The sequence below is a fragment of the Pseudopipra pipra genome, chromosome 10 (assembly GCF_036250125.1).
Source record: "Pseudopipra pipra isolate bDixPip1 chromosome 10, bDixPip1.hap1, whole genome shotgun sequence".
Taxonomy (NCBI): domain Eukaryota; kingdom Metazoa; phylum Chordata; class Aves; order Passeriformes; family Pipridae; genus Pseudopipra; species Pseudopipra pipra.
In genome coordinates this window covers 5,008,453-5,031,818 of record NC_087558.1, presented here as the reverse complement: position 1 = coordinate 5,031,818, position 23,366 = coordinate 5,008,453, and the positions used below count along the sequence as shown (strand labels likewise).

General features: G+C 40.7%; 1 protein-coding gene across 3 annotated transcripts in view; it reads right to left on the bottom strand.

Moving 5' to 3' along the window:
* Positions 1–23,366, bottom strand: part of FNDC3B (fibronectin type III domain containing 3B) — a 190,977-nt gene that overhangs the window by 73,212 nt on the left and 94,399 nt on the right. For all 3 annotated transcript variants that reach the window (XM_064665854.1, XM_064665853.1, XM_064665852.1), the window contains exons 5-6: positions 16,234–16,477; positions 13,589–13,870 (exon numbers count right to left, since the gene is read on the bottom strand). In XM_064665854.1, coding sequence (XP_064521924.1) covers positions 13,589–13,870; positions 16,234–16,477 — 526 coding nt within the window. The remainder of the gene's footprint in view (positions 1–13,588; positions 13,871–16,233; positions 16,478–23,366) is intronic.

Here is a 23,366-nt window from a genome sequence, read left to right as displayed (position 1 = left end):
ACATGGAACACACAGTACTTTACACAACTCTTCCACATTGGGAAAAATGGGGAGCCCTTTAGAATAAAAAACTTGTTAAAAAAATATTTATATTCAAAACAGTCAATTACATCATGCTGAAATATAATACACCAAGGAAGATTATTAATTAAGCCTACAAATGCCTGGATTAGATTTCTAAATGTAAAATATTTCAAATTTTTGTTAATTACATGAAAGCTAATAAAAACACCAATGATAAAACACGACTGCAGCTCCCATGACCAAGGTAAGGAGATTGATGTTATCCAACTTTAGATACAATTGTTGAAACACATTCTAAATTTTTTAAAATTGCTGTGCATGAGCATATCAGATAGGTTTTCCATTTCTAAGAGCCTTCTCACTGTTGTCAACTCAATTCTCCTGCTGAAATGGCTTAACTGATGTCCACGAGCTCATAACTCACTGTTTGTCCTTAAAGACCAAACCATACAGACAGCAAAAAAAAAAATTCAAGCCACTCCCTAAATAACTGAAAGACAACAGAAAATCTGTTAACAGAAAACCCCTGTATAAACTCCAGAAAATTATATTTTCAGATCTAAAATAATAAGAAAAAAAAATCTCTACCTATCCTAATTCACTGGGACAATAAGGCAAAGGATAATTGGTGCTTGTCTCAACACCACTGTGACTTAGGCATGAATTTAATCCCATGTTTCAGAGATGTCCTGACCATTGTCCATATCTATTAACCTGCTAGTTTCACCTTGACTGCTTCAGTATCCTATTTTCCATGGGACAGGATACTCCAAAATACCTTGAGTGCAAATTCACAACTCATCCTTCTCTAACCAGACACCTGCTATTGAATGGATAAGGATCATATGTAGAAGCATTCAGACATAAGTAATGAAGCCACCTGGGCTAAAAAGTGTTTTAAAAATAAATGTCAGCATTTCCAATCCTCCCTGCTCCCTGTTATTGTTTGGATATATGTTTTTCGTTGGGATAGTGGAAGGAAAATAAGATCAGCAGTAACCTACAAAGGAAACAAAATGCTGGATGCAAGGGACAAACGGAGACTAAGTGACATGTTGGGTTTGTTTTTCTCTGCTTCTTTGCTGCTACTGCTGGAAGACAGCAATAACAACTCCTACTTGACTGGCTGAAGATCTGAGCGAATTCCTACTGTGAACACGCAGTTGGTCCATTAGAAGGCAGAAAAGGGCTTTCTTAGTAAAATACAGCAACCCCCCCATCTCCATCACATACATTTTACATCTTAAGCAAGTGCTTTGTACATCTCCCAAGGATGATAACAGGGGCAGTGCACTGTGCATGGCTGCAGCTGGCTGGGTTTGAAGGAACACCAAATTAAACAATGACATAACCCATAGAAACAGAGGAAGCCCAAGCTGAATCTGCTGGAACAACAAACCACTTACACACAGGACCTCCTCTTGGAGCACTCTCTTTTCATACTTTTGACTTGCTTTAGCTTATTTTCTATGTCAAAATATTTTTCCTTTTTATTTTCGGCAGCTTCCCTTTTGCTATCACGTTACAGCAGCTCACACACTACGTGGGGTTGAGAAGACAGTAAAAGCTTAGCAGATAAACGAGGTAGTGGCCATCCCTCTATCTTTTGGTCAAGTACACAACAGCACAGCTGATTCATACAGAAGTACCTAACTGAGAAGACATGTTTAATATTCTGTTGTTTTTTACAAGCATAATTTCCTTGCTACAGGCTGCAATTTCAGAGTGCTCTTCTAGGCTGTGCTGGCATCAGCAAAGCTCCTGTTTGAGCAGGCAGGCAGCATCCACATGTACACATCAGGTGAAGCTACTCTTCTCTTGTCTTGTCTCTTCTAAATGAGCATTAGACATCACTACCCCGTAGCCCACTGCAGTTCATCAAGTGTGAAACTATGAGACCAAAGTAAATGGTTATTAAAAAAAAATAAATCAAAAGAGACATAACTAATCTGTTCTAATTAAGCAATTAATTTAATCAATTGTCCCTTCCCATACCTTGCTTAAGGCACAGAAAGGTGCCCAAGGACTGCTGAAAGAACTGTTACAATGTAAGTGACATTACTTCTCTTTCTTTGTTTTTAAAAAAACATTACCTCTCTCCTTCCTTGACTTTCTGCCTTTTCTGATTTGGCTGGATTTATAGGAGCTACATATACGTGACACATCTTTGCAAAACATCCTTGCACTCAAGGGTTGCCCTCCAGGCTGATGGACCCAGGGGTCATTCAGAAGGACAAGTAACTTCTGCAAATTCACCACCTTGCTGTTACCATCAGCCCAGGCTGCCCTAGGTGATGTGACCATAAAAACTCCACAAGTTTCCCCAGCCCAAGGCAGGAGGAGGGTTAGGGTTAGATACCGACATTTCTTAAAATGTAACACAGCGGCTCAAAATGCCATCTGACACCAGCTGTGAAATGACATCATCTGGCATTTACAGAGGGGAGGAGATTTCCTCTTGGAAAGAAAGGCTCCCAGCAGCCAGGCAAGCAAGAACCTGAGCACCACCAACACAGACAGTGAAAGGAGCCTCCCGACTCATCCTTACACTGACAAAAAGCACAAGTTTGACAGCACCAAAAATTAGTCTTCTCTTCCCAATTTGGTCATTGACAGCTCCACTGTGTCCCACCACAGGCATGGTTTTGTCTCTGTCACTCTTCAGTGTCCCCACTGGGACAGCCACAGCCAAGTGCTGCTGGGGCAGAGGTGATTCCAGCACCCTCCAAGAACTGAGGTGGAAAGCACAATCCCTAAGGAACACAAGCTGACAAGTCTCCAGTGTCACCAATCTGGGCTTTTAAATCCTGTGACTGCTGCCCCATGCCAGTGAGGAAATATTTTTCTCTGAAATACTACCTCCAGTGCAGGGGGACAATGGCATCAGCATTTAACCCACAAAAAACCCAAAAACTTACTTCTTCTTGACCTTCAAAAATGTGACCATAGGCAATTCCGGCCATAAAACCCTTTGCTAATCTGGCTGTTACACACAATAAAGGCATTTTCCTGATCAAGCACAAAACCAGCAAAATAACCTGCATAAATGCATATTTGCACAGAAAAACAAGCAGGCAGCACAGCCAAAACAGACTCCATAGGAGCTCCAAACTTGGTGGGGATTAAACAGAGCACTTCAGCCAAAATTAACAACCTCCTTGCCAGTGAACCTCGTAAAGCCACCAAGTCTGCTGCAACAATACAAAGGCAGCAGAGCACTTCCCAAGGCAGAGGCACAGCACTGCCCAGATAATCTAAGAAACTTTAAAGAAAATACCCACAAGCCAAATTTTGCCCTCAGTTCCAACTCCTCAGCCCTCACCTGAATCAAAGAAATGTGTCCTTTATATTTCACGATGGGCAATGAAAAGCGCTTTTGGATGCTGCGTTTTAGCAATAACCACTATTTCACTCTCAAGAACAGAGTCACAGCTAAGCAAACTATTCATCCTTTAAGAGAAAGTAATCAGGGAAAGCTTTCCCTAAAACAGGATAACGCTAGAAAATGTGTCATCTTTTCACTGTTCTTGATTTTGTCTTAACATTTACATTAAAGCCAAAGTTTTATTTCTATACACTACTTACACTGTTTGCATGGCTTCAAAAGAGGTTAGATTTGACAGGAAAAGCCTGGGTTTTTTAAAAAAATAATAATTCCAAATCATAATGCTAGAAATACAAAGATTTTTCAGGGAGCCTGGGATTTTTCACTGTTAACCTAGTGAATGGCTGCAGAAACACACTATTTTTTGAATGAACCCCAGCTCAGCTTCTCTGTTACCATTGTAAATTACTGACCTATTTTTTCAGATGAAAACTATGATAAAATGAGATTGCAATGAGTGATGGAGGAGATCACAGTAATCCTGGAAACCAAGGAACACGTTTTTTTCTTTCCACTCAGCCCAGGCACCATAGCTCAGAGATGGGGAAGGTAAAGAGCTTCCACCCCCGTCTTTAAATCAACCCAAACATCTGCAGATTGACAGCAGAAGATAGATTAGGTCTTTCCTCATGACAGATGACAATCAACTGACTTAAGCAATCCCAGCCTAAAATGTTTTGCAGTCGAGTCTGAATGATGAACTGTAACTATGTGAGCCAGAATGATATTAAACAGCACATTTAAAAAAGATCAAGGGCTAAATTTCTAGAATGCAAAAGTAAGAAAGGTTGATGTAATGTTAACTGTGTCGTCCCATGTCTGAGATGTGAGGAGTGCACTCAAGAATGTTTAAAAAACCTGATCTATAATGTCTGTACCAGCTTTCAACCAGTGAGCTCGAAGTACTGCCTGGGCAAATAGCAGTCCTGTGTGGGACAAGGGCAAAATGCAATCTCTGATGTTTTCACAACCAGTTTCACCCCTAAGAACCTTTTGAAATATTTAAAATATTTCACAGAAATATCCACCTGATTACCACTCGCTGGGAAGGATTCAACAAAGCTCCAGGAATTTCAGCTCATTCTGGATTTCATTGCTGAGATGAAATTCAGGCACAAGTCACATGAATCACAGTAAATCAAAGCAGCTGCTTCTAAGCACAGCTCCTTAGAGAGGGAAAAAAAACCCCACCAAGAAATAAAAACAACAAAAACCCAAACTCAGGACAAAATCTTTTTATAACAAAACCTTGGAGAAAACTGCAATGGCTGCTTCATTTTAGAACAGTGTTTATCCCTTTGAGTGCAACACTCAAAGCATCACCTTGCATTAAGATTTTTCCTTCCCTTAAAAGCGAATATACTGAAGGTCACAAAAACTTTGAAAATCAATTCCACCCTTCCTCAGAAAAGGAAAACTAACTGATGGGGTTTGAAGCACAGCCTAAGAATGTTCAGTAAACAAATCACATTAACTTCTGTGGGACATAAAATTTCATTTCACCACCTTTGCAAATCCAGCTGGACGTATAGACCGACATTGTTCAGAACATCTGACTATACAAATAAGGGTTGTTCATTAAATTGTTAGACTTTAATGTGTTTTATTTTTTCTACTCTGGAGGGAGGAAATGTTCTACCTCTTCCCTATAAATACTCTCTCCCTTTTGGCTCAGTGTCCCAGATACCGCCAAATAAGGGAAACACAGTTCCCTTCCTTTGTCGGTGGTCCACCTTATCTCCTCTTAGCTAGTGAGAATACACTGTTTATCTTGCTCTGAAGCTTTCAGACCTTGGTGCAACTCTTCTCCCCAGCACAGGGCTTTAACCACTGAGCATTTAAGCAGGATGAAAATGTACTTAGTATGACTTTTTTCTGTTGGTTGGGTATCTATAAATTACGTAAGTTCCTAGGAAGAAAGTTCAGATTTCAGTCTTCTGGATTTGACTGTCAGTTGCAGCAGAAGCTGCAAATTCTTGAGATAATACAAAGACCCTCTGGGGGAAGAGGCTGTGCCTTACGTCATTCAGCACTGACTTCCTGATAAATGATGGAGCAGATAGCTTATCCAGCTCCCCCTGCCAAGGAGATCCTGCTGGCAAATGAGGCAAGGGAGGGATGAAAGCAGACAAGAAGAAAAATATGAGAGTCTACAGGGGTTGATCAGCATTTGGAAAAACAGCCTTGGGGTAAAACTCAGGCCACTGTCAAAAGGGTTTTTAAGTCACCAACATTCAATGTGAGCCCTGGAGCCAGATTTACACACCCCTCCTTTACTAGATATGTCCTACAGGTTCCTAGGTGGATTTCAAGCTGTGTTTCTTGCAGGCTACCACACTTACAAAGACTGGGGAGCTTCAACTAAGGTTTATTTTGTCCAAGCTGCTGTGATGAGACTGAAAAATGTAACCAGAACTGTGGTGACCCATTCTGCCCCACCCATGCTGCAGAGCTGTGGATGCCCAGGAGACCAGCTCTCAGAGCACCTTATAACCAAGATGGATCACGTGTATTCCCAGAGACTCTGATGTTTTGTTTGCATTTTCGGGTACAAAAAGTCTGGATGAAACTAAGTTTTCAGCATTTATATTCACCTTTAAAAGCAGCTGACAGTGAAGATGGGAGAATATTGTGCAATTAAATTAAGAGGCGACACTCCCACTTAGCTGACGAAGAGAATCTCTTATCTACAACTTCTCGTGCCTAAGTTATGAAGCTGGTTCTTTAGTCTTTCAAGATAAGTGCCTAAAAATAGAGTATCTCCTCTCTCCCTGCCCCAGCCCCTCTAGCTTGCAGAACTTAGTGCTAATGAAGCACAAAACAGGCTCTGCCAGAACAAAGCCATGCGGTGTGAAAGAAGGTAGGACTGCCATGGTATTCAGGCTTCCCATAAACTTGGGTTTTTTTCCTGTAGTATGGATATAGCAAGAGAATACCTCCATGCTAACGACATTTCACATGCAGACAAGATTTCATAGGCTTATAAATTCCTGGAAATTATTCTGCACATAGGCAACTTCTGGGAAAGAGTTGGTCAAGAGGCACTAGCAGGAACTACCCACAGACAGCTTGAAGCAAAACACTGCTAGGTTTGGAACTGGGCAAAGCAATGGCTGAGGCAGGGAGTGCACTAGCACTGGGCATGGACTTGCTTTTCAGTACCACTGCTCAATTTCTGAAATTTAGCTTTTACCTTTCTCCATCAAAGCCCCCATGATGTAAGTTAAGCTTCAAGACAGCAGAGGAAACAGGGATTTGTTTCTCTCCCTCAACACAGTGTATTTCAGTAATGCTGGACAAACATTTTAGCAATTTTTCTTGCTGAAGAAAAGTCACAAATTAAGCCTGATCTGGATAAATTCCTGCAGGCACACAGACTGACATGAACTTGGGAACATACTCTGCCTGAACCCTGCAATATGTTTCTAATACAGTCAGTCTATATAGAGCTTGCTTAAGTCGTTACTTTACGTGACTATCAGGCAAAATATTATTTGGTGAGAATCTGTGTGGCCCAGCTCATGGAGTTCACTCTGGTACACAAAGGTGTGCTCTCAGCACGTTAACATCAGAAGTATCTGAGGCTCATAACCATTTTGTTTACTGCCTGAATAAACAATGTCACAGCCTATTATTTTTCAGAAAATACCAGAGATAAAGACTGTTTAAGAAGCAGGCATATTTCCAAATAGAAACAAACAAAACCACCAAGGCTCAGTCATTATGTGGGAGATAAGGTCAAGGCACGAGAATATCACACTGGAAATTCCAGGTGTCACTAATGAACAGTGGTTCCTCAAGTTCAGACTATGCCCTAATTAATGCATCCTATTTCCTCTCACGTATTAAAGATTACAGAATGCATGCACACAACACACAACATTTATTTCTAATGAGATATAAGTCTAAAGAATTCAGCCAAGTAGTATTAGTTGCTAAAACTACTAAAAAATGCAGTAGGAACAGTAACACTATTTAGATTTCATGTGTGATCCTGATCTATGCTCACAAGATTCAACACGTCTCTGTTTCCACTAAATATTATGTTTCACATTGCATTACTTGGTATAATAGTAAAATTCACTTAGCCTGACAGATGTATTCTACTCTTCAGAGTGTTTTTTTCCATGTTACTAATAAAATCACTGTGTCAGTTTTGGCAGGTTGTTTTTCAGATGACAATCTTGAAGAAATTCATTTTATAGAACCAAATAAATTTAGGGACACCAGGGAAACTGCACTTACATAGGGGTATTTTGTACAGCAGCAGAAAAAACATTTATCAGTTTTGTCTGCAGAACATTTCTATACTGGTTTAACAAAGTCTATTAGCATTTACCAAATCATCAGTTCCTGGCTAAAAGAACATAAAAGTTCCATGTATTGCCAGTGCTTCTCAGTCTCTTTGCTTAAATGGACCAAAAGTGATGAAACTACTTTAAGCTTTTAAATCTATAGGATATACAAACACAGATACATGTATGACTCAGTAAGCTTGCAAAATGGATTCAGGACCAAAATAGAAAAGAATTGACAGGATCTAGAATGAGTAAGTAGAGGAACTCTGCCTGGTTCCTGTCTGCAGTGAATCACAGCTCCTTCAATTTCCCTTTAATTCACAGCTCCAGATTAAAAAAACTCAACTTGATAGAGGTAAACAAAAATAGAAAAAACTCCCATGTTTTCCCAAAATATATTTAAATGTTATACAGAAGAGACAGAGAGAACAGGATAGGGTTGTGTCAGGAATGCCTCTGCTCTGGTTTTTCATACATCACCACTCTGCGTCGTGTACTTGCAGCTTGCAGAGTGCAGGGATACCTGCTGGTACCAGCTCTTGCTAGGCCAGGCTAGTCATACCTCCAATTTACTTCTTCACCTCAGAACTTCTGCTTTGACAAATTAAATACTTATTTTAAAATGTTTTCAAATTAAAACCACCATAGTTGAAGTTCTCTTGCCAAGCCCATTTTCCATATATTCCCAATACATTCTCCTCAAAGAAATGAGCACACAGAGCTATAGCCACATCTCCTGAGAAATGTCCACTGGCAATGCAGGCAGGAATTTGAATCCATGGTTTTCACCTTTGGGAGTAGCTGGAGGCTGCTCCAGTGCACAACATCAGATTGACAAAACCTTCACAACAGGAAGACAACACTCTGAGCTTTTAAACTGGTTGTACACATATGACATTGGTACTACAAAAGTTTATGATCTATTAATAGTTTCTAAAAACTCCTTGAACTATTAATTGCTTCTAATATTTTTCCCACCCTTCTCCGTATGTAAAGCACATCAATGCTACATGTAAGAAATCAGCTGCTTGGAGCAGTAAAGTGGACATCAACTCAGTGTTCCTCACTTTGGGCAGCTGAAAAGCGAATCTGATTTTCAAAAAAACTGAGTTAGACAAGTTCACAAACAATAGGTCAACAAGTGGGCACCCGAAGGGCCAGGCAGCACTAAATCCTCTGTGGTGCCCAGCAGGTTGGGACGCTGATGGCCAGAGCAGGGACCAGTGTGCAGGATGCAGCTGGGATTGCAGGCCCCCCCCAGCATCATTATCAACACAACTGCTGAAAACAGACCACTGGGCTCGATGGGCCCCTGCTCTGACCCTGTAGAGTCAAATCTTGTGAAATCACCACAAAAAAAATCCCCTATGAACGTTCACATAAAGGCGCACGCGACCGCCCTGGAGCCGCCTCCCTGCCCAGGCTGGGTCTGTTTATTCTGGCACCCAGCTCCCAGCACCCACCCAGCTCCTGCACAGGATGCACATAACAATCCATTGCCTGCTTTCCACTTTTACCCATTTGAAGTGTTTTAGTTTGGGCTATCCTAGGCTCTTCAAACTTCAATGAGGATTAAAAAGATTTTATCTCATTTGAAGGAAAAAGAAAATGTTTCATTAGGAAATAGGCAAAAGCATTGTAAGAATGCTCCAAACTGCTTATGTTCCCACAGTACTTGCAGCCACACACAGGACTTCTCAAACTACCAGATCACTACATGACCAAGAAGTGAACCACTAAGTGCATGAGAAGGAAGTGACTCAGACTGAAATTCATAAAGGACAGCAAGAATGGGACAGGATTTCCGCTTGCAGCTCTTTTTACATGGCAAGGCTCCTTCAATGAAAAAAAACCCAACCCACAAAAAACCCAACCCTGCTCCCTCCTCTCCCATTCAGCTTTTAAAACAGCTCTGCAGAAAAGCAAGAGTGTGGATTTTAAATCAGAGTCCCTACATCATACCTCCAAGCCTTCTGTTTGTACATGAGACCATCCATCATCTTACCACTAACAGAATAGTTACTATATTTTCAGACAATTATAAGCCATCAGCTTCCTTTTTTTTTGCCTTAATATGGCATATTCCAACATAACTAGAAATCTTCATTTACAAGTGCACCTCCCAACATAACAACACGATGCTGTCAATGGAAAATATCAGAATTGCACTTATATCCCCAATCTGAAACCATTAACATCCTAGTAAAAAGAGGTTCTGATGTTATGTTAGAGATCCAGCCCAGGACAAGAGTGCATTATAGAAACAACAACGTATTTTTAATGTACCATCATGTTGTTCAGAGCACAGACTGACAGAGAGGAGCACACGCTGGGTCCACAATTGAAAAGGTGACTGAAAAAAAATACTCCAGAGTAATTTACTTAAATTCAGTCCTATTAATGATATATCACCCCACTTCTTCCAACAGTGCTGAATCAGCTTTTGGGGGAACCCCTGGTTCTCAATATTGGCAAGAGGCAATAAGCTATTGATATATGGCAGAATTTTTCTTGAGCACTTCCTCAAATGTCATAGGCATAATACATGCAATGAGTGTAGATTTGGATGGAAAAGTACATTGTTAACTTAAGTATCTCATGTCCTGTGATTTATGTCATCCCTTTTCAGGGAAAAGAGCAGAGCTGTCCTTGCATTGTACACTGAACGTTTTCTTCAATATTATTCATAGGATCATTGAGTGGTTTGGTTTGGAAGGGACCTTAAAGACCACATAATTCCAACAGCCCTGTCCTGGGCTAGATCGGGTTGCTCAGAGCACCATCCAACTTGGCCTTGAGCACTTCCAGGGATGGGGTATCTACAGTTTCTCTGGGCGATGTGTGCTAGGGCCTCACCACCCTCACAGGGAAGAATTTCTTCCTCATATCTAATCTAAATCTGCCATCTTTGAGTTTAAAGCCATTCCCCTTGCCCTTGTCACTCCAGGCCCTTTTCAAAAGTCCCTCTCCAGCTCTCTTGGAGCCCCTTTAGGCACTGGAAGAGGCAGACTGAAGAACAGAAACTCCCATCTTCCACCTTCCTGTCACAAACGTCACTGTGCAGATCATATTCCTCTCCTGATTAAAGCAGACACTCAAATTGCCTCTCAGAGCATCAGCTCAGGAGAGGCTGGGACTGCTGGGAGAGACACCTCCTGCCATCAATGAGCTCCTACCCATGCTTCCAGCACCAAGGCAGCTTCCAAGATTTTTCTTCCAACAGCCTGGTCCCTAAGGAAAGCAATCACTGCCACACTGTAGCACTGCCGACAGGCTGCGTTCTGCATCAAACACAGCTTAGGTTGAACGAGGGTCTGCTCCAGCTGTGTCCAGGGCTCCCAAAGCCTCCTCCCTTCCCAGGAGCTGGCTCACTGGATTGCTCTGACATCCAAACGCCTAAAAGAAGCATGCCAGCTCTACTGGATAAACACACACACACACCACAACCAGCTATGAAATGGTACACTATAAAGCACATCAGAATCCCCAGTAAATAATTCATGTAAACAAACCCCTCAGCTCCAGTTCTCCTTCACGTTACAGTAAAACTCATACATTCCTACTTGCCTCTTGAGAGTTTTTTGGCTAAGTAGTTTTCTAAATAAAGACTCTTATTCCCTACAAATTTTATATATATATATGCATTTATATATATTAATAGATTTTCCAGGCTATTCTGCAATTTTGGAAGAAGCCACACAGCACCATCAAATTTTTAACCATTAGCAGGCTTGAACTGATACACATCCACAAAACCTTTGAGTTTAAATCCCTTTGCTACTTGTTGCTTCTGACACATTCATTTTCCTGTCTATTCTAAACACACTGTCATCTTAGCAGAACAAATCAAAACTAGCAACTGTGCCCAGATTGCTGTTAACTCTCACCCCAATCACCTGTATGGCCATGTTAATCAGGTATTCATCAATAAATCCCAAATAATTCAAGAAGAAACAGAGAAGGTAAATATAAAGCAGAAGATATTATTAGGAGCTTACAAATATCAAGTGGAAACTTATTTTAGCAAATTGCTCAGTAAGAACCTTTAAGAAACCTCCGTGACCTTTCTGCAGAAATTTGCATATGGGTATACATGTATGACTCTAATAATACACTTTGATGGCAAAGAGCTCACTTTTTTTTTCTTTTAATATGAAAAAAACTTCTCCTATTCCCGCTTTGGCCATGGATTTTGCTGTAGGGCAGTCTGATGTGACTCCTGGGCTGCCATCTCCAGGTGGAGATGCAGAACCCAATTTTAAAAAGGCAGGAGGGTGGGACAACAGATGTTTATCTGCACAGCCTCCTGTTAGGGACCTGTTCACAGTCTGAGGGAGGACTCCACCACTTGGTGTTCCCAGTTTTAAGGCACCCTCTGGTTGACAGACTGGATGTGCTGTAGCCGTGACTTCACTGATTTTGCTGGCATTTCAAAAGTGCTCACGCTCTTCAGCTGCAGCACAACAGACTAGTCCAAGACAACAAATTAGACAAACACGAGGGTTGCAGGAAACCTTTAAACAAGATTTTTTTAAATTAAATCTAGATCACTTTGAAAATGATCATGCAGGCTGAATCTGTACCCACTGAAGATACATTGTGAGGCTTAGCTGTTAAAACTACACTTTATTCCAGGTCTTTCACACATGTGCCTCCTAACCCCTCATGTATTCCACCTCAGATAAACAGCTAAACATAAATAAGAATACTAAAGGTCACATAAGCTGATTGACAAGAAATAACTAGAAAGTCTAATGCAGTGATTCATTTTCTTGGATTACAGCATTCTCAAATACAGCTCCTTGCTAATTCTAAAGATCCTGAAGCATGTCTGCAAATCCTCATTCTTTACCGTGCCAGCAGCATTTTTTCCCCCCTTTGGCTATTGATTTAGTTAGTTTTCATGAATATTTATTTCAGTTATGTCTCACAAGTAAAAGTACACAGCCAAATAAATACACACTATAGATAGATAATGGAAAACCTATGTCATATGCATAAATTCACACAAGAGATTTCAGAATGTACTACATTATAAATATCCTGGACATGTTGGGTATAAGCGTGGTTACTACATCAAAGTTTGTTAAGGCAGCTGGAGCTGTAACAGTTAGCAAAGAGACAGGCAGAGATGAGAAAGGTTGAAATGTAGAATAAGTTATTAAGCTAAATTCAGGTAGAACTGTCTGTGTGCAGAATGGCTGGTGATAAATGAGATTTGATTACAATAAAACTTTACATCGTTCATTTAAAGTTTTACATTTTTAAATGGTAAGCCTCTGAAAACGCTGAAGAAAATTATTTCAAAAGTATCCAGTATTTGATATGAATGTGAAGTATTTGACCCCTAATTCCAATGGCTAAGATTAAGGAATTTCTTCTCAATTTTCTTCTGTTTCAATTAATCATAGTTCCATTGAACTTTCACACTAAAAAACTTCTTTTTTCAGCCATCACCTCTAAACTTTGTAACAACTTTACTAGGTTTACCCAGCAGATGCAAAGTAATAGCACCCAGTAGCCAGGTTTTGGTTATAGTTCAATTGTCCATAAAGATTTTTTGCAAAGCGCCAAAGACGCCTCTACGAAAAGCAAAACAAAACTCGAGACCTTGCCCACAAAATGCGTTTCTGCTTCCAACAGACAGAAAGAGAATGATGCTGCATCTCCCAAGGGAGTATTCATGAAAGATGGGGAGGCAACCAGATCACCTCACAAAACAAAGCCAGTATAACAAGCTCAGTGTCTCTGCGTAAGTTCACACTGAATTAAGGCGGGCGGCAGCGGTCTTTGGCATGGTCACTCGACCCGCACAGAGGAGGCCATAAGTCGGAAAAGTGCAATAAAAAGGAATTTAAAAATAAATAAAATCTGTCTTTACCATGTGGGTCTTGCTCATTTGACTTGGGGCTGCTCCTCGCCCTGCGCTCCGGCTTCTTGGCGGCCGGGGCTGCGCCGCCGCTGCTGGCGCCGTTGTGGCTCTTGGCGTAGCCGTTGTACACCGTGGTGCAGCTGCCGATATGGCTTTTGTAGATGGAGGAAGGGGGGCTGTTCAGGCGGTTCTGCCGATCAATCTGCCTGTCTTTGAGTTTTTTGTGCTGTGGTTTGCTGTACTGATCCTCCCTGGTGATGTAGCTGGACATCCCGTATAGTGGTATGATTTCTGAAAACGGAAAGAGTTCACCTGCGTTAACTTGGAACAACAAAAATCACCGGAATTTTTTTTTTTTTTTTTTTTTCCAGAAAACAGAATTCCTGACCCTCTCCAAACGAAATCACTCCAGATGTGCCTGGAGATTTTATAACAAACCAATTTTTTTTTCTTAAAAAAAGCTTTTCAGTGGGACTGATGATTTTTTTGTATTAACTGTGCTCCTTAAACGATAGAATTTCATAACTCTTTGGGTGAGTGTGTAAAATACAGCAATTAGGGTGATAGCTTTTCCCCTCCTTTTCCGTCTTTGTGTTTCAGGGACACAGATTTCAAGCAGAAATCCATGGAGACTGATCTTCAGGAAAAAGCCTTCATAAGTTCAGAGCAATTTAGCATTTTCTTCCCCAGGGCCTGACTGGACAGAACAAGCTGAGATGTGCTGGTTTCAAGCTGCCATCCCTGATTACATGCAATTTAATTTCCCAGGATAAATTGACTTTACAATTCTGTCAGCTGTGCCGCCTAAGCAGAGAAGTGCAACATGAAGTGGAAGCTTTAGGAAGTAAAACTATCTAAAAAAAGTTTGAGAATTATCATAAATATCATATGTACACTTCCTCAAATTCAATCTCCCCCTCTCCCCTCCAAGGATGACTCTAAGCTAACACAGGTCAGCTTCACAGTCTTTTCTGCTTTTCTCTATCATTCAGTCCTCCTTTTTGAGCTCCACTTCTTGAGTGTGAACCTTGAACATATTTGTGCCCAGAACAGTTTTGTCTTTGTTAGCAAAATAAAAATTGATACTTGATATATTAGTCTTTTTTCCTATCTCCATTCAGAAGTTATGGTACACACTTCTGATGCAAACAACCATCCTATCCAGCTGTTCAAGGTCTGTTTGTAAATTGAGATTGCCATGTATACTGTATTATAATTTTTTCAAGCTTTTTCAACTCGCCAGATTTTCTTTCTTTGGTATGCCAGTGCATCTTGGCCTTCATCTTTCCTTATTTCCTTATTTGTATTATCACAGCAACTAGCTGACTAAAACCAGCATGCTACAAATAAATGGTGTTTTTTAAAGTATAAGCCATTGCACAACTCAAGGGAAGCAGTGGATTAACACTCATCAGTACAGCATTCACCAATTATTTCAGTGTACAGGTACAAGCAATCAAGGATTTTGTTTTAAATTTTACTCTTAAGTTGAATCAGTTTCTTGGCATCTCCAGGCTACAGAAATATTCAACATGTAGTTACCCAGTAGCTCTATGTTCTCTTTGCACTATATTTATATGCAAGACTTTGTCAGGCAATATGATAAACTGCCCTGTTCCCTTTTCAAGTCCTTCCCTTATGAATCTGGATGGCTACACTATCCCACCAGGTTCCTGAGCTTCCCACTTCCTCGCTCCCAGTACAGTGAAGTTAAATGTAAGCTGTAAGGGTCCATTCCTCACAAGGTCTGTTGGGCAACATAAAACTCAAGAGGTAGCATCTGTAGATGCCTCCTCCTCTCTTTTTGCCTCTTCCTTCCCACTCCAGCAGAACCCCACTTCTGGTGACATGACTTAAACATACTCTTTAGAAAGGGTTTTAAGTCCAGGTAGTTCAGCACTAACGTAAATCCACGAATCCTGAACCCACTTGCATGTCAAACATCTCAAGTAGCTTTGCAGATTACTTTTTTGTTTAATGCTCTCTTTCAGATTACACAAAGACTTATCTCCAGGGTGGCAGAAACACAGCAGTACATAGTTTAGACAAAAATATGCCCCTTTCACTCCTTTCCTTGCAATTGCTTCCTCATGGCCTGATTAGGGTTGCCATGCTACCCTTTGGTTTTGGACAATGCCTTGCAGTGACTTAGTGCACAGTCTCCACTAGAATAACAAACAGAAAATGCCTGTTATTTCTTGGAAAACCACAGAAATCACATCAGGGCCAACAGGAAGCGGTATCCGGCTTTTCCCACTGGAAACGATCCATGTTAGGATCCAGCACTCTGCATCCATCATCATTCCCAACCCAGGACTGACACATTTTGTCTCTAGGTTTTCTGTACAATGCTGCATCGTGACACAGCAAGAACAACATGACTCATGTCCCTAGTTTGGAGCACTGGATGAGACATCTCTTCCCACTGGATTCACAGATTAAGTTAAAAGTGGTTTTGTTTCTGCAACTTAGAGTTGCAACATAGGATTGCCTGGTGTTGCCACTCTCTGGGATGGCTACAGCCCCCTGCTCTGGATATTAAAGGAGACTCCATCCATGTAGACAAAGCCACACTACAACTTCTCCACTTCATTCCTACTCTTGGTTTCCCTAGCCCTTAAAACTTGCTGAACACAGGCGTGAAACACCAGTACCTTGTTCTCCGTATATTGTCGGGGGAAGATGATGCTGTGGGAAAAACTGCGGTGGCATGTCCCCAGGTCCAGTGACAGGAGGATAAAAGGCTGTATGCGAGTTGTGGATGAAATGGGGGTGGTGTGTCAGGTATGGAGGTAAGTGATGGGTTGGCGAGATGGCCGAGGGGTAGCTGGGGGGGTAACACTCCGGAGACTGCGGGGTGACCACCACCCTCCGAACGCCCGTGTTGTCTTCTATCACCTGGAAGGGAAGGCAGGGAAAGGAGCACGTTATGCAGCATCTGAACCAGGCACATTTTTAAAACAGCACTGTTTACGCTTTGTTCTCCCATTGCAAAACAGTTGGTCCTTAGGTTTACTTTCGTGAATAAACACATTTCTAAAATTAATATCAGCAGAAATAACCACAGTGGTGATGTGGCTTCTCCTGGAGACTCAGATAGCCACACTAATCACTGGGAGTTGTGCTGCTGCTAGTGATAACTACGTGGGTAAGAGACAAAATAAATAACCTGCATTTAGGGAGGAAAACAATTGAAAAAGGAACACAAAGCACCAAAATAAGCGTATTGGTTGGAACCAACCTTAGATTGTGCCCATAAAATTTCTACCATGGATTTTGACAGCACTCCGAGTACGGAGTTAGTAACACTTGGAAAGTAGCTGGCACTGCTACTGCAAAGAGGCTGCGTGTGTGCAGAGAGACAGGTACTCTGCAGGAACCTGCTGTATTGACAGACATTTGCAAAAGAATTGCTCTGTTCATAACAGGTATCTGTTCAAGACAAATCACAGGGCAGAAGGATTGTTTCTGCTACAGAGCTGGTCTATATATCCACACAAATCCACTCTGGGATATGCATAACTTGGCCCCCAATGCCCTAGTCAAAGCATGTAAAAACAGATGTAGGAAGGTGGGAATGTGCTTAGGCTGAAAAATGTTTTTCAGGTTATAATTTTTCCAGAGTTATATTTCTGGAGAAGAGTCAATCAGCCAAATTTCAGTCCAGACTTAGGAGCCAAGCTTTTCTTGAAACTCATTCAAAAAACTTCTGCCACTTCTGAAATTTAAAAATACAACCACATAAGAACAATTACAATCCCTTTAACTCTGTAATGTTGACGTGCACGAGGTAGGAAAGTGTGAAGGAAGAATCATTTAGTTTCACACAAGAAACAGGTTGTTAAAAAGCTAATTTTCTCTAAACTGACTGATGACACACAGATGGAATAATATCTGTGATGAATGTGTTGTATGAGTGAATGTGCATCAAGGGCACCTGCTGCCGCTCTCACTGATTACCACCACCAAGAGCTGGAGTCATCCACTCCCCCACAGCACCAGCAGAAGAGACTCTGCTACAGATGCCAATGCTCCAGTGACTCTCATCACATCACAGTGTTTTATCCTAAAGCACAAAGAAAAACCTGTACCCTGAAGCAAAGGAACAGCACGGGTACGTGGCTGTTTCTGCTGACTCTGCCACAGAGGACCAGCCCTGTCTCAGGGGCAATGCCCACAGCCATGAGAGGAGCTGCTCCAGCAAACACCAGCTCATGCCTCAGGCATCAGCTGAGCACGGTATCACAGGGTAAAATTCAACTGGTAGTAGCTGACCCAATTTCTTCCTGGGGCATGTGTGCCCTTAGGTTATATGAATTTATAGCTGTTATCTATGGGACACGATCACAGACAATTTCTGTCTTGGCTGGCCTCCTACAGAAGACAGTTTTCTATAGAAAGCTAATTCATTCATTTATAACTGATCTTTCACATTAAAAATGCCAGAATAGTAATTGTTTAGCTCAAGATACTTGATTCTATCCTCTGAATTTACAACTTCCACTAGCAATTTGTCGGCTGCTAGCTTTAAATTTCAAAGACTTTACAGAGTTCTCCAAAGACAGCTGAACCTCAGAGATTTAAACTATCATGTCCTTTTAACTACTGCATTTGCAGGCCTCCCACCTCTGCTACTGGTTCTTTCTACTCTTCCTCCACAGCATCACTTGTCCTGGCACCAGGTTTCAAACCTACACTCCGAAACCTGGAGAAAAGGGGAATCCTTTTCCATTTAGCACATATTTGAAAAACAGAACTACTTACCTAGGACTGTGCACAGAAATGCTGGATTTAACTCTCAGATCATGCTGTAATTTAATTGAGACAGCAAGTTCCTAGATCCTGATGTGAAAAGTTTTCATCATGGCTTTAACTAGTCCAAATCTCAAAGACAATTCCTGTCTTCCAGGTTTACAAGTTCTTATCTGTGCATCTAGACCAGCTACATGTGTATTCTGTGCTCTAGTGAAAGATGAGTATGTTAAAGAACAGATTTAGACAGAAAACTTATACCCCAAGTAGCACATAATGTAAACCATATTTAAAATTATTAGGCTTCAGTTTCCTGAAATATCATCTATAAAGCAGGGAGCAAAGCTCACAGTCCTGTCAAAGACCTTTCTGATGAAATTATCCTGCTAGATGGAAACTATAAAATATCAGCAGTACTGAGAGAAAAGCCAGAGATGAGGGGATAGAACAGACTACTTTAGTTGGAAGGGACCTACAATGACCACCTAGTCCAACTCAAAGGATAGCCAGCCTTCCAAATCACTTTCATCAAAAAGCCAAGACTAATATCTTTAATTTGCTTCCTCCCAGGCTGTGAATACTGACAGCATTCTTGTTATTCCATGTGCCTATGTTACAAATGAACACAAAAACACAGGGGACCTTGCAAAAACCACTTTCTTTCCCTATTCTACAGGGCATTTTCTCTCTAAACTAATAATTACAGAAATATGTGTAAATTTCTGAAGGTGCACATACAATCTATTCTATATTGCCCTTAACAAATCATAAAATTGGTAATCTGATTTATTATGCACTATACACATTAGGTAGCTACAAGGACTGTAGATAGCCCTTGATTTGTAAAACCTGCAGTGGGTAGATTGTGATAGTGCCATTCTGGAAGACAACAGTCTCTCAATTCATCAAAGATAGAGAAAATCAGTTTTGATCCAGTAATGAAAATAACATAACTTAGCAGAGAGGTTAAACTTTGCTATTTAAAGAAGAAATCTGCAATTCCTTGTATCTGCTTAAAGCTGTTTGTCACAAAGATCATAAATTCATCAGGAAACACACTGCTAAACTGTCTCTACTTCAGTGCCAAGAAGCAATGAAATCCTAATCCCTGCTGAGGTCTCTAGATGCAACTGGAATATTAAAATTGCTATTACTAATTTTAGCAGTTTATATTTACAGAAAACAAATAACTCTGGTCATCTGGCACCAAGATATAAACTTTCACTATTTTGCATTCTTTTCAAGCAGTTACTAGGTAAATTGTCTTTTGCTGGTGTAACTGGCATGCCACCTCAATAACAATACTATTATAGGATAGTTCTGTGTGGGTTTTTTCCCATATTTTAGGGAGCTTAATTGCTACGTGAGGTAGATGATGATCTTTCAGGGCAGTCTGGGTTAACATTACTCACACACAATAAAATTGCCTCCCCCATTGGTTGCCACATTTTGAGAATGCCATTTTAAATGTCATTTTTTTTCCAGTGAAGATATCGCTGTAGTAACCAGAGATAATTCGTGTATTTAAAGTACATCACACTACTCCACATTGTTTCATCTTTCTCTACTGAAATTTAATATTACACTCCCAGGAAAAAGACAGGCATGTTAATTGTGCACAGGTAAACTGTACCTATATTTTGTGAGATCCAGTTAAAGAAATGCAACTACTCTCATTCTGTAACACACGTTTACTGAATGGGTTTAATATGGTAATATGCAAGTAATTTCCACTTGCTTTCAAAAAAACCCAAACAACCCTTATTTCACTTAAATTCAGTGTGCTAGATTCAGCAAGGACATCTGGAGCATTACCACTGGGTGGACCACAACCAATACTTCAGGAATTTCATAAATTAATTTGAAACTTCATTCATAAATCAATCTGTACCAGAAAACAGTACAGAATGAGCTCATCCACAAGGAACTTGGATGTCAACATTTTATTTATTCACTTAATTTCACAAGGATGCCAATCCAAGTTCACGCCAGTCCTGGCAAGTTTGCATCACTATCTTTAGCATCCATCAGTATTAAATCAAACACCATATTAAATCTATACCTTCAACGTGGAAGATACACAGATGAAGATCTAGAATGCTGGCAAGCATGTTGGGGTATTTTAAATCTACAGTGATACAGTTCTTCAGGACCAATGCTCATCAACTTAAAAAGATAATAACTTTGTGGCTTGCTCCATATGAGAATTGCACAACCTTCCTTGTGTTCGAAGCTTTAATGAGGGTCCTCCTGTTAAAGGATGTCTTGATTGATTGCAGTCTATAAAAAACCCAGAAAAGGTCTGTGAGCAGTAAGCCACACAAAAAAAAGGAGTTTGTGACTAAAAGCTGATTCTGGCCAAACATGCTTTTGCAGGAGAACATCTCCTTAGGGTAGAAGATGTACTCAAGACTAAAATCCTGATTTTCGAGGATGTGAGAGATTTTCTAGCATTTTAGATGTCATTTAAAGACATTCCTCTATCTAGAAGTTCTGCTGTAGTTCTGTCAAATGCCATATTCTTGATGCAGGGATACTGAACTGCAGGACTGGGGCTCAAGTTGCACAGTTCAGACTATACAACCCCAACATTGCCACCTGAGAAAAGGAGGTTTTTCAACTCTATGTGCATCTCATGCTCCAACCAGTAAATTAGTCCTTTAGTCTTGAAATATCTGTGGCAGAGACTACATATTAAAATATCTGTAAATAAAATCAGAAGTGGAGTTTCAAGCCAGATTTTCATATCCAACTACATGCAAGTAATTCCTCAAACTCCAGTGGAATTGCTCCAGATTTATTTTGGAGACAGCAGTCCTTAGCCAACAGCATTACACAAACAAGTTCATGATTGTGCTTTTTGATATTTCCATTTTTCTAGTTCTCCTTATTAGAACACTCCAAATCCTCCTTTCCTTCTCCTAAACATACACCGTGAAAAGCAGAAACAACAACCCATGAGGATGTCACCAAATGTAACAGCTTAGCACCCAAATCATGACCTTTAATCTTCCAAATATGCTGATGCCAGGGAGCTCGAGCTCGACCATGATGACAAGAAGCTTCCAGCAGAGTGGCCTTCCAGCATGTGCAACAGGGAAACAGTTCAGAACTGGAATGGGCATTAACAGCCTGTGTCTGGCTCCTGACAAGTCATAGGAGTTGCTCCTTCAACATTCAGCAGTTGAAGCCAAAACTGTTGACATGGCAGCATTTAACACAGATTCCTCTACCATGTCACCTTCCACAACCACCTTTTACACCAGCAGTACTATCCACCAAGAGCACAGCAAGGAACTTCTCACGTCTATATTTAACTAACCCTTAGTCCACAAAGAATTGCAGGGACATGAACTCTGGTCTGATAGTTCCTATCTGCCAGAGGTGCACAGAGGTTTGTCTGCTGAAAAGGAAATGCAAAATAGCGGCTGCATAGAACAGGTCTTTGAAAGCAAAACCATAACGTGAAAGATTTGAACTGGTGGTATGTGTCTGTCTTCTATTTTTTTCCCTGGAATTTTTCCCACCCTGGCTAAGCCTCATCATTGGGAACACCTCCTTAACATCAACAAACCCAGCTTTTAGTCACAACTCTTAATATGGTCCTTGAAGTCTAGAAACAGAGTGTAACTATGTGTGTACTTGCAGGGCACACATCCTCTTGCCAACTTTTCGCTGATCATTCTCCCAGTACTGGAGAGGCAACGAAGAACCACGTTAACCCAGGGTTGTGCTCATTTGATAACTCAGGTAATATTTAGGGCTAACAATCACAGCTCCAACAGGCTTGGCATAACAAAATGGTAGAAGATTACATGCCTTTTTTTAATAGGCACTGTTATTTCTCCACAGGGGTATTGTGTTCTGTCTGACTCTTACATGTACACTTTGGGGACAAATCAAACCAAAAATCAAACATATTTCAACTGGTATCTCAGAGTGCATTAATTTGCTTTATGGCTTTTCCCCTGCCATTTTAAGTTTGTGTTCTCTCTGCTAATCATAAAACAGTATTTTTAACTATGAGGCAAGAGACAAAAGCAAGAGCAAATAAGGCAGAGACATTTACTACAATGAAGTACTAATTTCATTACTACAGACTTTCAACTACTATTTCATATGGAGGCCTGAAAGGCAAGAGGCTTGCTCACCACACAGCAAAACACATTCTGCTGCTGAAAAGCACCAAATACAGAGTTTTCCCCTAAAAGTTTACAACATATTTCCAGCTCCCTGGAAAAATTGCTTCATAAGAGGGTTTTTGGTTGATTTTTTTCTGGCTAAGAAACTACTTAAAGGCTTCTTTAGTGGAATTATTATGGTGCCCCACAAAAAGCATTACAGAGCAACTGGGCTCAGACAGAGATGCAGCTGGAAGACTTTCATCCCTCTGGTTTGGAAGGCATTCCAATTATCCCCAACCATTTATCTGAGCACAGAGGTAGAGGGGTATAAACAATATTAAAAAGGTGTTAAAAGTTATTTCAAAAGAAGAATAAATCTTAAGGAAAACCTCTGCATGATATGGGTCAGTTTATTAAATTAGGTGAGCCCATGAGGAGTATTATACAGCAAATGCTGTCAAAATGTACCCCAACCACTCCCCTTGGGATAACTGAGGAGCAGGACCACCCTGTGGTGCTGCCTTCTCTCTAGCTGGCAAACAACTTCCTCCATACTTGAAGCATGTTTTCACTCTGTTCAGAAGTTAAAATACCACAGAGTGATTGCAGTATTTTGTGGGATTTAAGTATGACGCCATCTACAATTTTTCAGAATTACACAAGCTCACATGTTTCCTGGGGAGGGGAAGAGATTCCAGGACATCATTTATTTTCTGCTTAACAAGATGCCAAAATATATGTATCAAAAGTCCTTATGCTATTCATCAAGGATATCTGAAATAATTTGTACATTTTTAATGAAGCTTTCAGTCCACGTCTCAACGAAAATGGTGAAATTACTGGATTTATTGCATTGTTCACAGCTGTTCTGCCTTACATCAATCTCTTTTTCTTTTTCTTTTTTTCTTCCT